Raw genomic sequence first — 12,725 nt, forward strand, 5'->3', positions numbered from 1 at the left:
AGGCTGGGAGTGGCTGCAAGGACCATGAGGAGTGCTGGCAGTCTCCATGACTGGGGACAGTTTGTGCCTTTCCGTGCCCAAATGTGCCCTCCGTCTGCTTCCGAAGCCGATCTGCTCCCTGGGTCTGGGGTCAGCTCTGGGAAGCCCATGTTCTTCTGGGAGCAAATTCTATATTCTCCAGTTGTGGGGTGGAGGAAGGTAGGAGGGCGGGGAGGGGAAGCCAAGGAAGGAGCTGCAGGAAAAGGGGGGCAAGAGCATAGGGGTAGAGCAACGTTTTCACTCTTTGTCACTCTTGGATTGGGGGCGGAGGAAAACCCACTGTGGAAAACTATAAAAAGCAAAGAGGGCGGGGGAGAGCAGCTGGAGCGCGCCAGCCCTGCGGAGCGCAGCCGGCGCGGGCATCGCTGGTTACCGGCAGTGTCCGTGGTCTCGGGTGAACCCTGGACGGCCTTTGGAGCGACTGTGACTGCGAGTGGCACCTCTGCTGGCTTCACGTCTGCAGGGCCCGCCCAGTCCAGAGGCGACTCCTGACCTCCGGTGGTAGTCCCTGCTAACCTTGAAAAGAAGGACATACGTCCTACAAAGTTAGAGACCCACAGTGTGGAGGGAAGGCAGAGAAAAGCCACCGAGGCCAGACAAGGCGCAGGCGCCGACCCCGGTCCATCCAGGAGAGGACTGAGCCCAAGACAGTCACCGAGGTGCGCGGCACTCGAGTCACGCCTCCTCTTCCTTGGCGGGGACTGCACCCAGGCTGTGACCGCCTCCTGTGACCGCCGAGGCTCCCTGCCCTGCTGGAGAACCGGTCTCCCTTGGGTCACGCTCGCTCCTGGTCACAGGCTGAGACTGCGTTGTTCTCAGGGTCCTGGGTTCCCGGAGCAGGCAGGGTTGGGGCACAACATCTGCGAGTCCCGCGCGCTGCACAGCTCTCGGCTCTGCGCCTCCCCGGGACCTCTCGCGGCCAACCGGGAGATGGCCGCGCGGATGCGGGGCAGGGACTCGTCCCGCTGCCTGCTGCTCTTGGCCGCGGTGCTGATGGTGGAGAGCTCGCAGCTCGGCAGTTCGCGGGCCAAACTCAACTCCATCAAGTCCTCCCTGGGCGGAGAGACGCCTGCCCAGGCCGCCAACCGATCTGCGGGCATATACCAAGGACTGGCTTTCGGCGGCAGTAAGAAGGGCAAAACCCTGGGGCAGGTAGGAAAACTTCCCCAAACGCGCTCTTCAGCCGGGAGAGGTGGGGACCAGCTCTCCTGGGAGCGGGTTGCCAGTGCGGTTCGAAGTGCGCGCACCGCAGGACCAGGGAGGGGTACCAGGAGCGTGGACTCGGGATGGCTGTGGGTGCTGCGCTGCAGGGTGGGCGCGCCAGGTTCTGTCTCACCTTTGCGATGGGTACTGGGCAAGGTGGAGAGCTAGCGCCTTCCCACGGGGAGAGTGGCCAAACGGTCCTGCGCCTAACATCGGGATGCAGCTGTGGAGGTTGATTGCACACAGCAGCTCTGAGGTGGTAAGCACTGTCCTAGGTGCTTTAAGAGCTCACTTGCTTAACAATGTGCTTTTCTTTCTGCAAATGAAGTCTTAGAGTCACGAAGGGCAGTGATTTGCCCAGGCTCCCGGTAGTAGGATTGGCGGAGCTCGATTTCCGTCTGGACAGCGGAATGCAGGTCCTGGGCGCCCTGCATCTTGCACTCCGGAGGGCATTCATCCCTTGCCACTCTCCACTTCTCCCAGTCGCTTTCTCCTTTCAAAGAAAGTCACGGTTGGAAAACAACCCCAGTGGAAGCGCGCTTGCTTCTCCTCTTGTAGAGTTGTACATAAATCATCAGCGAGGAAACAATGTGATGAGGTGCAGCGCCAGCGTCGTAGGCTCGGCAACAGAGCCCGGACACCAGAGACCTTTCAGTCAGAGGGAGCTTCCCACTGCACCTCTAGCCCCGGGCTCCGCAGGCAGACGGTGACAGTCACTTGTAGTTACCCTGACCCACAGGCGCACTCCCTGGGCAGCGGCCAGGAGAGGGGCTCTATGGGCACTGGGGACCACGACAGCTCCCCTCCCGCTCCCTTTATGGGAAGCCCAAATTGAAAGCCAGTTTGCTCCCCAAGATCACATGGAATGTCACACACACACACACACACACACACACACACACACACACACACACCACGCGATGGTGCTTGGCTGGCAGATTCCTGTGTCTACTTAGAGGCACTTGCAGCCTGCCGTGCCTACTGCGTGTGCCCTGCCGGCCGCACCACAGCTGGGCGCAGTGTGGAGGCTGACAGCTTGGCCAGTGCCACAGGAACCACAGGAAGATCTGGGCTACAGCGTGGCCCCCTACTGCCCTCTCACGGGGACAGTTTTGATAGTTTTGCTTTCCAGGGCTTTGAAATGTCCAATAGCTATTCTCTTAAAGGATGTCAAGGTCTGCAAACACCGCATTTCCACATTTTAAGAAAACATAAATCCTTTGTGGGTCAGCCTACTCAGGACCATATTCTCACCTTTTCTGTCTAGCTTGAGACATTTTGACCTTTTCAAACCAGTGAGACTAACAGTCTCTTAGAAGACCTTCATGAGAAGGGTTAGGGTGCAAGAAACAATGTCTACCCTTGATCCAAACCAGAAGTCCTCTTCAACCCCACTATCTGTCTTTGTTAGCAGTTTAAAAGTAGTTCCTTTAAGACTCAGAGACCCAGGACCTGTGGGGGTTCCTTTCAGTTCTGACCCATGTGTATCTAGTGCTTCTATAAACTGCTTTTTGTTTCAGTTCCCCTTTGGATCTACTGTTCAAGAGTGGGATGAAGGACATATCCCAGAACCTAGCTTACCGTTTATTTATTTATTTTGGTACCAGGCAGGGGTCAAACTCAGGGCCTCCTGCTTGCCAGTTAGGCATTGTGCCACTGAACTATGTCCCCAGCCCTGAGCTAAAACCCCTGCTATTTTGATAATATACTTGTAAATAAATAGTTGTAAAGGATACATACATATTTTACTGTTTCTCCATGTTCCTACTTAATTATACTTCTTTAGGAATTTGTAATGCCACTTGTATCTCTTCAAATTTGAGAATTTATTATATGAGTGAGTTGAATTTATGATATAGTCTTCATAATTTAGCAGTTTTATGGAAATAGATTTCATTATATCTGATTATCCATATTAATGATCTTTAAAATTTGACATTACGTTTATGAGAAAAATGTTATGTATTGGAGTCAACAATAAAGTAAAACACTGCACAACATGTAGCAACATTGATTTTCTATCTATCAGAATTGCAAAATATGGCTGGAGAACATTGGAAGCAAAATATCAAATGGTTAAATGAGCTAATTCCAGAATGTCATCCTGAAAAATACTCATTTTAATTTCATCTACCTTCTTTATCCATCTTTGATGATGTTAAAATCGGTGCCTTTCAAGTAGGCAGATTAGAAACTTAGTCTATGCTCTTTGCCTTAGCTGAAAATTTAATCATTATGTGTTTTAATTTTTCAGGACAGAGAAAGTAAAACTTGTATTATCATTGTGGAGAAGTTATTGAAGAAATGTAACAATTTATTAGCCTACAAAAGTGAAAATAAGGTTGTGGTTCCCTGCATTTTATTGACTTACTATAGTTTGATTTCATTGGGGAGACACATTCTTATTGATAGAGCTTCTACTTGTTTATTAGGGAAGGTGAGCTTTTTGTAAATTACTCCCCCAAAAATATGCCCTTAAATCCTTTTTTTTTTTTTTTTTTTTTTTTGCGGTACTGGGGATTGAACTCAGGACCCTGTGCTTACCAGGCAAGTGATTATTCTACTGAGCTATCTCCCTGCCCCCTATGCCCTTAAATTTTACGGTGTCTAAAAAGAAAAGGCACTGTTCTCTAAGGTGTTACAATTCTCACTTTTAGGTTTGCTTTCAAAGATCCTGGTTTGGTTAGGATGGACGCTGACACAGAGTGCTGAGTGGGATGGTATTCAATTAGTTTATACAGTATTAGCAAAAATGAGTTTTAAGAATTAGTCACCATGACTTTTAATTTGGTCCATACCTTGCAGGGTGGCTAGTGTGTTTTAAAAGATAGTGCATGTGTGCACATGTACACTGGGTGAATTAAGTTGCAGGATTGTTACATATATTGATATTTGTATAAATTACTATTTCAGTTTTTAAGGAGAATATTTCATATGTAGAAAATCAAAGGAAATTTTAAACAAAATTCAATGTTGTATGGATAAAAGTACTTTGATTAAGTCTTCCATTGTTTGACATTACCTCTGGGATTCGACATATCAAAATTTATGGGCCACCTTTAAAAAAATTTCTTAAAAATACCCAAGCAATTCAAATTATTCTATCTTTGTAATTTTCAGTTTTTGTGTACCAATGAAAAACCTTCTGACTTTGTGTTTATTATAGCTTCTTTTAATTTTTACTCTTTACTTTCTCACATTGAGATTAGACAACAAATTTAATTTGAACTCAAAGCTATAGAATTTCAAAATTATTTTAAACGTGAGTAGAACAGGGATAAATAATTGAACTTTAATGAAGATAACCTTGGCATGTGTGGCAAAAGACAAGTTGGAATTAGTTCAGTATAAATTCAGATTTTATGCTTTTTTATAAACTGGACACTCGGAGGACAGTACATAGTTTAAATGTTATTTTGTTATAAGAAAAGAATTCTTAAAATGCATTGATATGAAACTTGTGGGAACTGGCTTGAGACTGTTCATGCTTATCGACTGAATTCAATTTCTGAAAATGCTATACCTGTGCGCATGAACTTTGATGAAAGAGCTCCCTGAAGTGGAGTGTATGCTCTAGCTTTTGTAGGTGATCTTTTCACTTTCTGAAATTATCTGTGACTTGTTTTTTAACCCCAGCTCAACTTGCCCAAATTTAAGAGTAAGCATTTGCTAATTCTAATTTATATCAACTGATAATAAAAGCAAATTTCTTTTAAGGTTAAATTTCCAAGATATTTTAAAGATTTCAAACAATGGTCATAAAGATTCCTTTTCTTTCGTTATAAATCATAAAGATCGATAGTTGATTCAAGTGAAAGGTTATTTCATGAAAAATGAAATGTATTTTAATGATAATCTAAGTATAAGCATTCATCATTTTATTTTCATGTGAGACTGGAGATAGCAAAAGGACAAGGTGATGTAAACTTGTTCCAGCTGTGCCTCTAACCTTGCCGCAGTCTTTCGTACATTTTCCCTTCGATACAAATTGTGCCCGTTTCCTCCTTCCCAGAGTGTTTCAGATGTTTAACTTTTAAAGACAAGGAAATAAATTTTGTAGATGGGTAACTGAATATTCTAGGAGCCTGTTGGCACATATCCTACTTACCTTTACACAACCCTTTTCAATGTACATTAAAATCATCTGACAAATTTTGGCAGAAAATTTTAATATAATCTACATGCCATGTTGAAGTCAATCTCTTATGGTCATATCAAAAGATATTACAGTCTTATTTATGCCTCTAACTACCTACCTGATCGTCCATTCAAATTGCTGTTACACTGCTAGTAGTTTGCACTCATCTGTAAAATTGAGATCAACTTGCTGCTGGTTATTCATCTGCTTGTTGAAAAGATTTAAGTGATTTTTGTGATATTTGTGTCTGTGTGAGCCTGTTGCTGAATCATTGTTAAAACATGGTGAAAATGATAAATTAATAAGATGAATAATAATGAAGAGATTGATTTTTGCTTTAATGTCCCACAGAAAGATTAAATATGGCACATGTAATGAAAATGTTAAGAGGAGTTTGACTTTTGTCTTCCTCCTTTCTCTTCATTAGGGAGTAGAGAAGAACATTTTATTTTTCTGTACTTGTTGGTTTCATTAGGACAAACATAAACCATTATCTCAGATGACGAGGTCAATTGATATAAAATTTGAGAGGGCTTTCTTTTCTTTTTTTTTGACAGAACATCTGTCCACAGGAAAAGTCAACATCCAATATTTAAAATAGGGGCTTTCCAATGAATGTCTCATGCTGACAAGTTTGGGTCTCTTCTCACTTTGGGCCCAAATCAATGACAGGATGGCCATAGATGACTGTAATAACTAATGAGATGTCCTTCTGCAGCCTTTATCCCATTAATTCATTTCAGAGTGATGATAAATTGAATTAGATGAAACCTTTGAGACTAGCGACTTCAACTCACTATCTAAATAGTAGTTTAGTTCAAGTAATCGATTTAGACAGTGCTAATGGGAGTTGCTGTTCTAATACTTTCTCCACAACCACTGAGCCTGTACAACAGGCGATCTGAAAACCAGTATATTTCTCAGTATACCCCAAAGTATAAATGCAGAAATAAAATCAGCCAAGACAAAAAGTAGTAAACCGTAAAAGGAATATTACAACTTCTCTCACATAGTTAATTAAAGGAACAAACATACATCAGACATTCTTTTAAATATTTTGCAGCATTCAACTGGGGATTAATGAATAGTATAATTCGCACAGAGAAAAACATAGATTTAAATATTTCACAATCATACATTTAACTGACCCGACCTTGTCTAAAATAAATTTAAATATCAGTGAGTGAATAAGAGCATTAAACTGCAAAATAAATCAAAGCATCAAAATTAGGGTAATTCCTCCAAGTGCAATCAGCCAAAATCTGTCCTAGATGACATGTATCAGCTTTCATTGTTATACTTTCTTATGTCAAGTGAGATGAAGTGTGTGCTCTTTCCTCTCAGGACTGAAAGTCTCGAGTGATCTTCAGATGTCTTATTTTCTTAGCCTGGGGTGAACGTTACGGTGCATATTAAATTATAGCGGGAAGTGCCATTGATTGATCGGCTCACCCCAACCCTGGCACCAGTCCAAATGCTTTACTTGCGTTAACTCTTGATCAGCTACACAGATTTTGGAAGACAATCTTAACATTGTAATCACTGTTATAAATGATGAACTTTTTATCAATGCTGTTCCCGCAATGCTGAGAAATGATTCGATTTGTACGATTCACAGCAGTACAGGGAGAAAGCTTAAAGGCCAAACTTGAACAACGCAGTGTTTGTACTTGAACTCGAACAGTTCCTTTACTCTTTCATCCTATATTTTCTAATGACATGCACATAATCCACCTTCATTAAAAGCTGCTACAAAATCCAAACCATCTCCTGTGGCCAACTGCTACTTCAAGCAGCCCACTTCTTGTTAGTATTTCATGGACCCGAAGCACGCAATATAGCTCACATGGCTTCCGTCTGAGCTTCTACCTGCCCCCCCCCACAAGACCTAAGTGTTGTCAAGCAAACTATATCCCACACACATCTCCTTCTCATCACACCACAGTGTTGTCTCCAGTAGAGGCGGTACTGCTCATTAAACCCTATTTTGTCTCCATTTCTCAAGCCAATAATATCTTCCTTCATCCCTCTCACTGATCTGAATCCTGTATGCAGCAAGTCCTCAGTGGCTTTTCTGCCCCCAAGCCCCTCATGCTTTCATCACATATAAGGAACCTGTCTCATTTGAGAAGAGTTCATTATTGCATTTGATTTTTTTCTTGGATTTTCGTTTCTTACCTGCATTTCAGAGAATCAGATGTTCTGTGGCAGCGTTATAGCACTACACTTCTGACAGGGTCTAATAAGTTTTGGATTGCTGCTGACCACCTTGATGTCTTTGGAAAAGTCACCAAATGTTTTTGGTCCTGATTTTTAAAAAACTCTACAAAAGGGGATCCCAATAATAACAGCAGCCATAGTAATGACAGAACTTCAGTCAATAGACAGTAGTAAGGTTCACAGAAGATAACATTTATGAAAACTTTTGAAGGGGAAAAGCACATTTATGGTACAGATACTATTATTACTACTGCCACTGTAGAAATTTGCGCTGCTGCAGGGCAGGCAGGGGTCCCTGAGCTTATGTGTATGCTGTACACTAAAGGAACAAATGAACTCAATTTTACTGAGACTGTGTTGTACATCAGAATAAGACAAAATGAAGACACAGGCCTGTATCATCACACTGGTTGTGTTGAATGTTGGAGGGATGGTAAGCCAGTGTTTTCTTGTAGAAAACAAACAAAAAATAACAATGAGTAAATGAGTAACTGGTGAAACAAGTGAAAGAACACAGATGCAAGAATACCCCAGATGTCAAAACCATAATCACAGTTACTAGAGGTCTTATTAGAAAATGATTCTCTGGGATTTAGCTCAGTGGCACAGTTCCCCCCTGGCAAGTGTGATGTTCTGAAATGCACTCCAGTTCCAAGAAGAAAAAGATCATTTATTAATTTTCAATGTGAGAAAAACATTAACATTGAATTTCAACCTCAGAAGTTCTTTGAAAATTATGGAATGTTTAAGAAGTAGCAGAATTCTTCCTAAGTGTGTGCTCATTTTTATTCAAGATGGAGAGTTTTATAAAAAGGACCATGAGAAACTCTTATCAGTTAAACATTTTAAGAAATTATACGACAGACTAAAATAGAACATGGATGCACCTAGAAGCTACGGTTGCTTAACCTGCTCGTTTTGCTCTTGAAGGAGTGAGGCTGTGCGCTCTTTCAGGATCTGTTCAGTGGACTACAGAGGGCTCCTGTGACTCAGGGATGCAACCTGGATTCCTATAACCAAAGCAACACTTTCTGTGAAACCCACACCTACAAAGTTCCATACAGGAACTAAGTTAAATCTCCTCTAGTTGACTAAAAGGCTGATTGGAGATAAATTGTACTTGAGGCTCCTTTTTTACCTGTAAATGTGTGCATCTTCATATATATTATCAAAGATTACAGAGTCAGGATGACAAATGTGTCAGTAGGTTTTAAAGAAAATTAATGAAGGGAAGCAGCTCTGTGTTCACTGCATGCACTTTCTCATCCTGATACTTTACTGAGATGATTAGTGAGGACTTGTGCTGGAGAGGGAGGAGGCACACAGGAAGGAAGGAATAGTGACAGGCTGCTGAGAACATAGGTTGCTTGACCCTGATCCAAGCATGACTAGGCTAGAGGCCAATGACTTTAAAAGCTTTCTGCCAGAGAAAGAAATAGATTCTTGAGTTAGTATTATCGATCACTACTGCAGTTCTGACAAACATTTCAAAAATCAATCCACTTACGATGGTCAAGGTAATCCAACAGGATCTTTTATAATTTTAGTTCTTTCTGTTCTTCTCTATTTTGTTCTGCATCATCTTCATTTTAAAGCACTGATCATGACTTCTTGAGTCATCAAAACCCGGAGTTTGAATGCCACTGACCCATTCAACACTGCCCCTATCCTGCAGGTATCATGGGATGCCATGCTTGGAGGCCATTTAGCATCTGCCCTGGTGAGGGATGTTGGAGGGGAACAGACCCTCATGCTGAGAAGCTTCCATCTCTTTGCACCCTTGCCATGTGACCTTCTACAGTCCTTGTCAGCTGCTGGCCCACAAGTGGTTGGTCTCTTCAGCTGGGGATGTATTTAACCTCTTCCTCTCTCTCTACTTCTGGTAGCATGTGAGCAAGAACTCTGAGCATTGATATTTTGAGACTCAGTCATGTGTAATCTGAAGCTGTTATACTACCTTGCTATCAGGTCCCCTGAATTTTTCAATGCTCAAGGTGGTTATAATCTCTCCTTAGAGCAGCAGGTAACAAAGAGAGGACACTGGATGTGTATGCAACACACTTGACTAACCTGTCTGTACTGTGCTGGACAGTGAGCAAATTATCTAACCCCTTTAAGCCAGCTTTTTCTCATAGTATAATGGTTGTTTTAACAGAAAGGTCATTTTCTGCCTCTTGCAAACTATAGAGTATGACTTCTTTGCACTAATCTCATTAAAAGTCTCTTCCTGAAACACAATTTAAAACCTTCTCACTCTGAATTTATGAGGCAAAGATGTGCATTAGATAGAATCAACTCAAGAACAACTTATGATTTTGAAACCATAGTTTTCATCTTGATGGATTTACTTTTTTTAAAAAAAATTAAAAGTGGAACCTATTTTTTCCTCTTTTTTGGCTCTCTTTGTGTTGGATTGCTTTAAAAATTTCAGTATCATTGTAACAGTCTCACTTTTCTGATGAACACTTCATTCCTTTGCATTCCTAAAGGCCACACAGCTCTCTTGCCAGTAGTTGGAAAGTCCTACCTATGACTTTCAAGAACAGCCTAGAAACTTTTTGTTTTAAATCATATCCTGGATGCTGCTTCTCCTTTTCTATACTTTTAAAACCTCTTGGAAAGGTTCAGTGTAGGACTCTAAGTAAAAATCATTTTAATGGTAAGATTTTGAAATGAAGGTTTTGGATACCTTTGTACATCACGGGGTTCATTCCCAATAGGTCAAGTTCAAAGAAATAGCTAAACGTAAGCCATTTAAGGCTGTATTAGTATAAAAACATGTATTCTGGAAAAGAGGAAGTAAATTTGGTTAAGACCTTATCAGGCAGAAAGATGAGTAGTTTTGAAACTGTTGAAAGTACGTTACTCTATTACCAAGCAAGAATTTCCTATCAAGTAGTATAGTAGCTGATTATTTGTGTTGTGTGTGCTGGAATCTTAAAGGGCTAAGTGTAGAGGGTGTTTATAAATGAGCATCAGGGTAAAAATTGTGTTCAAATAACAAGTGTGGTTTAAAAGCAACAATATTAATAGACTTTACTTTTAGACCAATTTTAGGTTTGGAGAGACTCTGAGCTGAAAGCACTGAGTTCCCAAAACCCTTACTGCCTTCCCTCTCCCCAAGGATGCCCAATATTTAAACTTGCATTAGTGGATGAGGTTGTTACCATAAATGAACCAAAACTGGCGTGTTATGATTAGCTGAGGTTCATTATTTGCTTGAGGGTTTACTCTAATGTGCCTGTGGTGTAAGTTTTCACAAAGGTGTCAGGATATGCATTTGCCATTGTGGTGTCATGTAGACTAGCTGCACTGCTGGAAAAGTCTCCCTTGCTTTGTCTATTCAGTAGCACTGGGAAATACTAATCTTTTTCATTTGCCTTTGCTAGAATAACACATAGTCTGGATCACATAATGTGTTGTTTTAGCTCTATGCATTTAAGTTTCTTCTATGGCTTTTCCTGATTTGTGTATTTGTATGTATATTGGCCCTTCATACTGAACTACAAGACAGGATCTCACCAAACTGCTAAGTTGTTCATAGTGGACTCAAACTTACAATCCTCCTGCCTCAGTCTCCTGAGGGTTGGGACTGCATGTACCACTGTGCCGGACCCAATATTAGTTCTATAGAGAACTTGCTGAGGTAAAAAATATTGTCTGTTCTTCATTTACATTCATTTTTAGAGCATGACATCTAAACTTCTACACATGCCACACAATACCCGCAGTTACCTTGTTTTTTTGCTCTACTTTGCTATGCATGCCCACATAGAACATGAGAAGGTTTCAAGTAGTTTACTTGAGTCTACATAATTAATCATGTGTCATGTTAAATGCACTAGAACCAGAAACTAGAGAAACTCACTAGAGATCTTTTATCCCTATATTTCAGAATTTCGGTCTTATTAAAATTCTTCAGGTTATGCAATCAACTTGTGACCTGCTTACTTCCAGGGTATGTCAGAAACAAATATTTATTACATTCAGCTTGCTTATAGGCCTTGAGATATGTGGCAACTGAACAAATATAGTGCTCCTGAGGAATCCAACTGAGATCTTCAGGTTAATGGAGCCTTTGAGAAATTGTCCAGTTCACTTCCAGTAGAGTGTTGCAGCTGGGCAACTTGATGACTATTTGTCTTCATAAAGGTTTCTAAGGATGAACTCTTGTGCTCTGTCTTTTTGTTATGTAGCTAAAGTTTGCCTTGTTAAGAAAATTATGCATTCTGTTATACATTAATAACACAAATTAATTATATATTTATGTTAATCTTCATGTAGAACTCCTTCCTCATGATCAGAAATTGTAATCAAGTTATTTTTGTCATTTTTCCCAAATTGCCTTCCAAATGCTTTGATAGAGTCAGGGTGACCTAGAAGAATAAAAGGATCTCCCTGTCAGCAGTTGTGAAAAGATCAGATGGTGTTGGACACCATGATGACAATGTCAAGAAGTAAGGTCTGCCTTTTATTGTCCCGATACTTTAGAAACTTGATGATTTTTCCCTTGTAAATACCTATCCGCTCCCTGAGGAGGCCTGATTTCATTTTGTAACTTACAAAACCAAGAGGAAACATTTGTGGGAGGAGACAGGCTTACGCAGACCAAGAAGCATGGGGAGAAAAGATGGCGCATATGAGTCTGTAGAGCTTTAGATCAGATGGGTAGTGTGCACACCAAGTAAGATGTGGTGGGTCATACTTTCAGGGCACTCAGGCACAGAATGTGTGCTGACAGGTGGCAGAAAATGAAGTTTTATTAAGATAGGAGTTAAAACATTGTCATAGACTTTTTTAAAACAAGCACATTTAAATATTATTTTTCCACATCAGGCACCACAGAAAACCACTGCTTTGATATTTTGAGGTAGAAACTAAATTCAGAAATAATTTACATGTTTATTTCTTTTAAGCCGTAACTTATAACCATAAACAATGTTGTGCACTGTGATTTCCTTCCTTCTTTCTTTCTTTCTTTCTTTCTTTCTTTCTTTCTTTCTTTCTTTCTCTCTCTCTCTCTCTCTCTCTCTCTCTCTTTCTTTCTTTCTTTCTTTCTTTCTATCTCTCCCTTCCTTTCTTTCTTTCTTTCTTTCTTTCTTTCTTTCTTTCTTTCTTTCTTTCT

The 12,725-nt window shown here is 41.1% G+C and overlaps 1 protein-coding gene across 1 annotated transcript in view; it reads left to right on the top strand.

The window, feature by feature from the left end:
- Positions 1-275: 275 nt before the first annotated feature.
- The window catches only part of Dkk2 (dickkopf WNT signaling pathway inhibitor 2), a 95,439-nt gene continuing 82,989 nt past the window's right edge, over positions 276-12,725 (top strand). Inside the window, exon 1 of the mRNA XM_004626697.2 lies at positions 276-1,191. Within this exon, the coding sequence (XP_004626754.1) occupies positions 970-1,191 (222 nt within the window). The 5' untranslated portion in view covers positions 276-969. The remainder of the gene's footprint in view (positions 1,192-12,725) is intronic.

Source organism: Octodon degus, unplaced genomic scaffold (genome assembly GCF_000260255.1).
Source record: "Octodon degus isolate 3935 unplaced genomic scaffold, OctDeg1.0 scaffold00016, whole genome shotgun sequence".
Lineage (NCBI taxonomy): Eukaryota > Metazoa > Chordata > Mammalia > Rodentia > Octodontidae > Octodon > Octodon degus.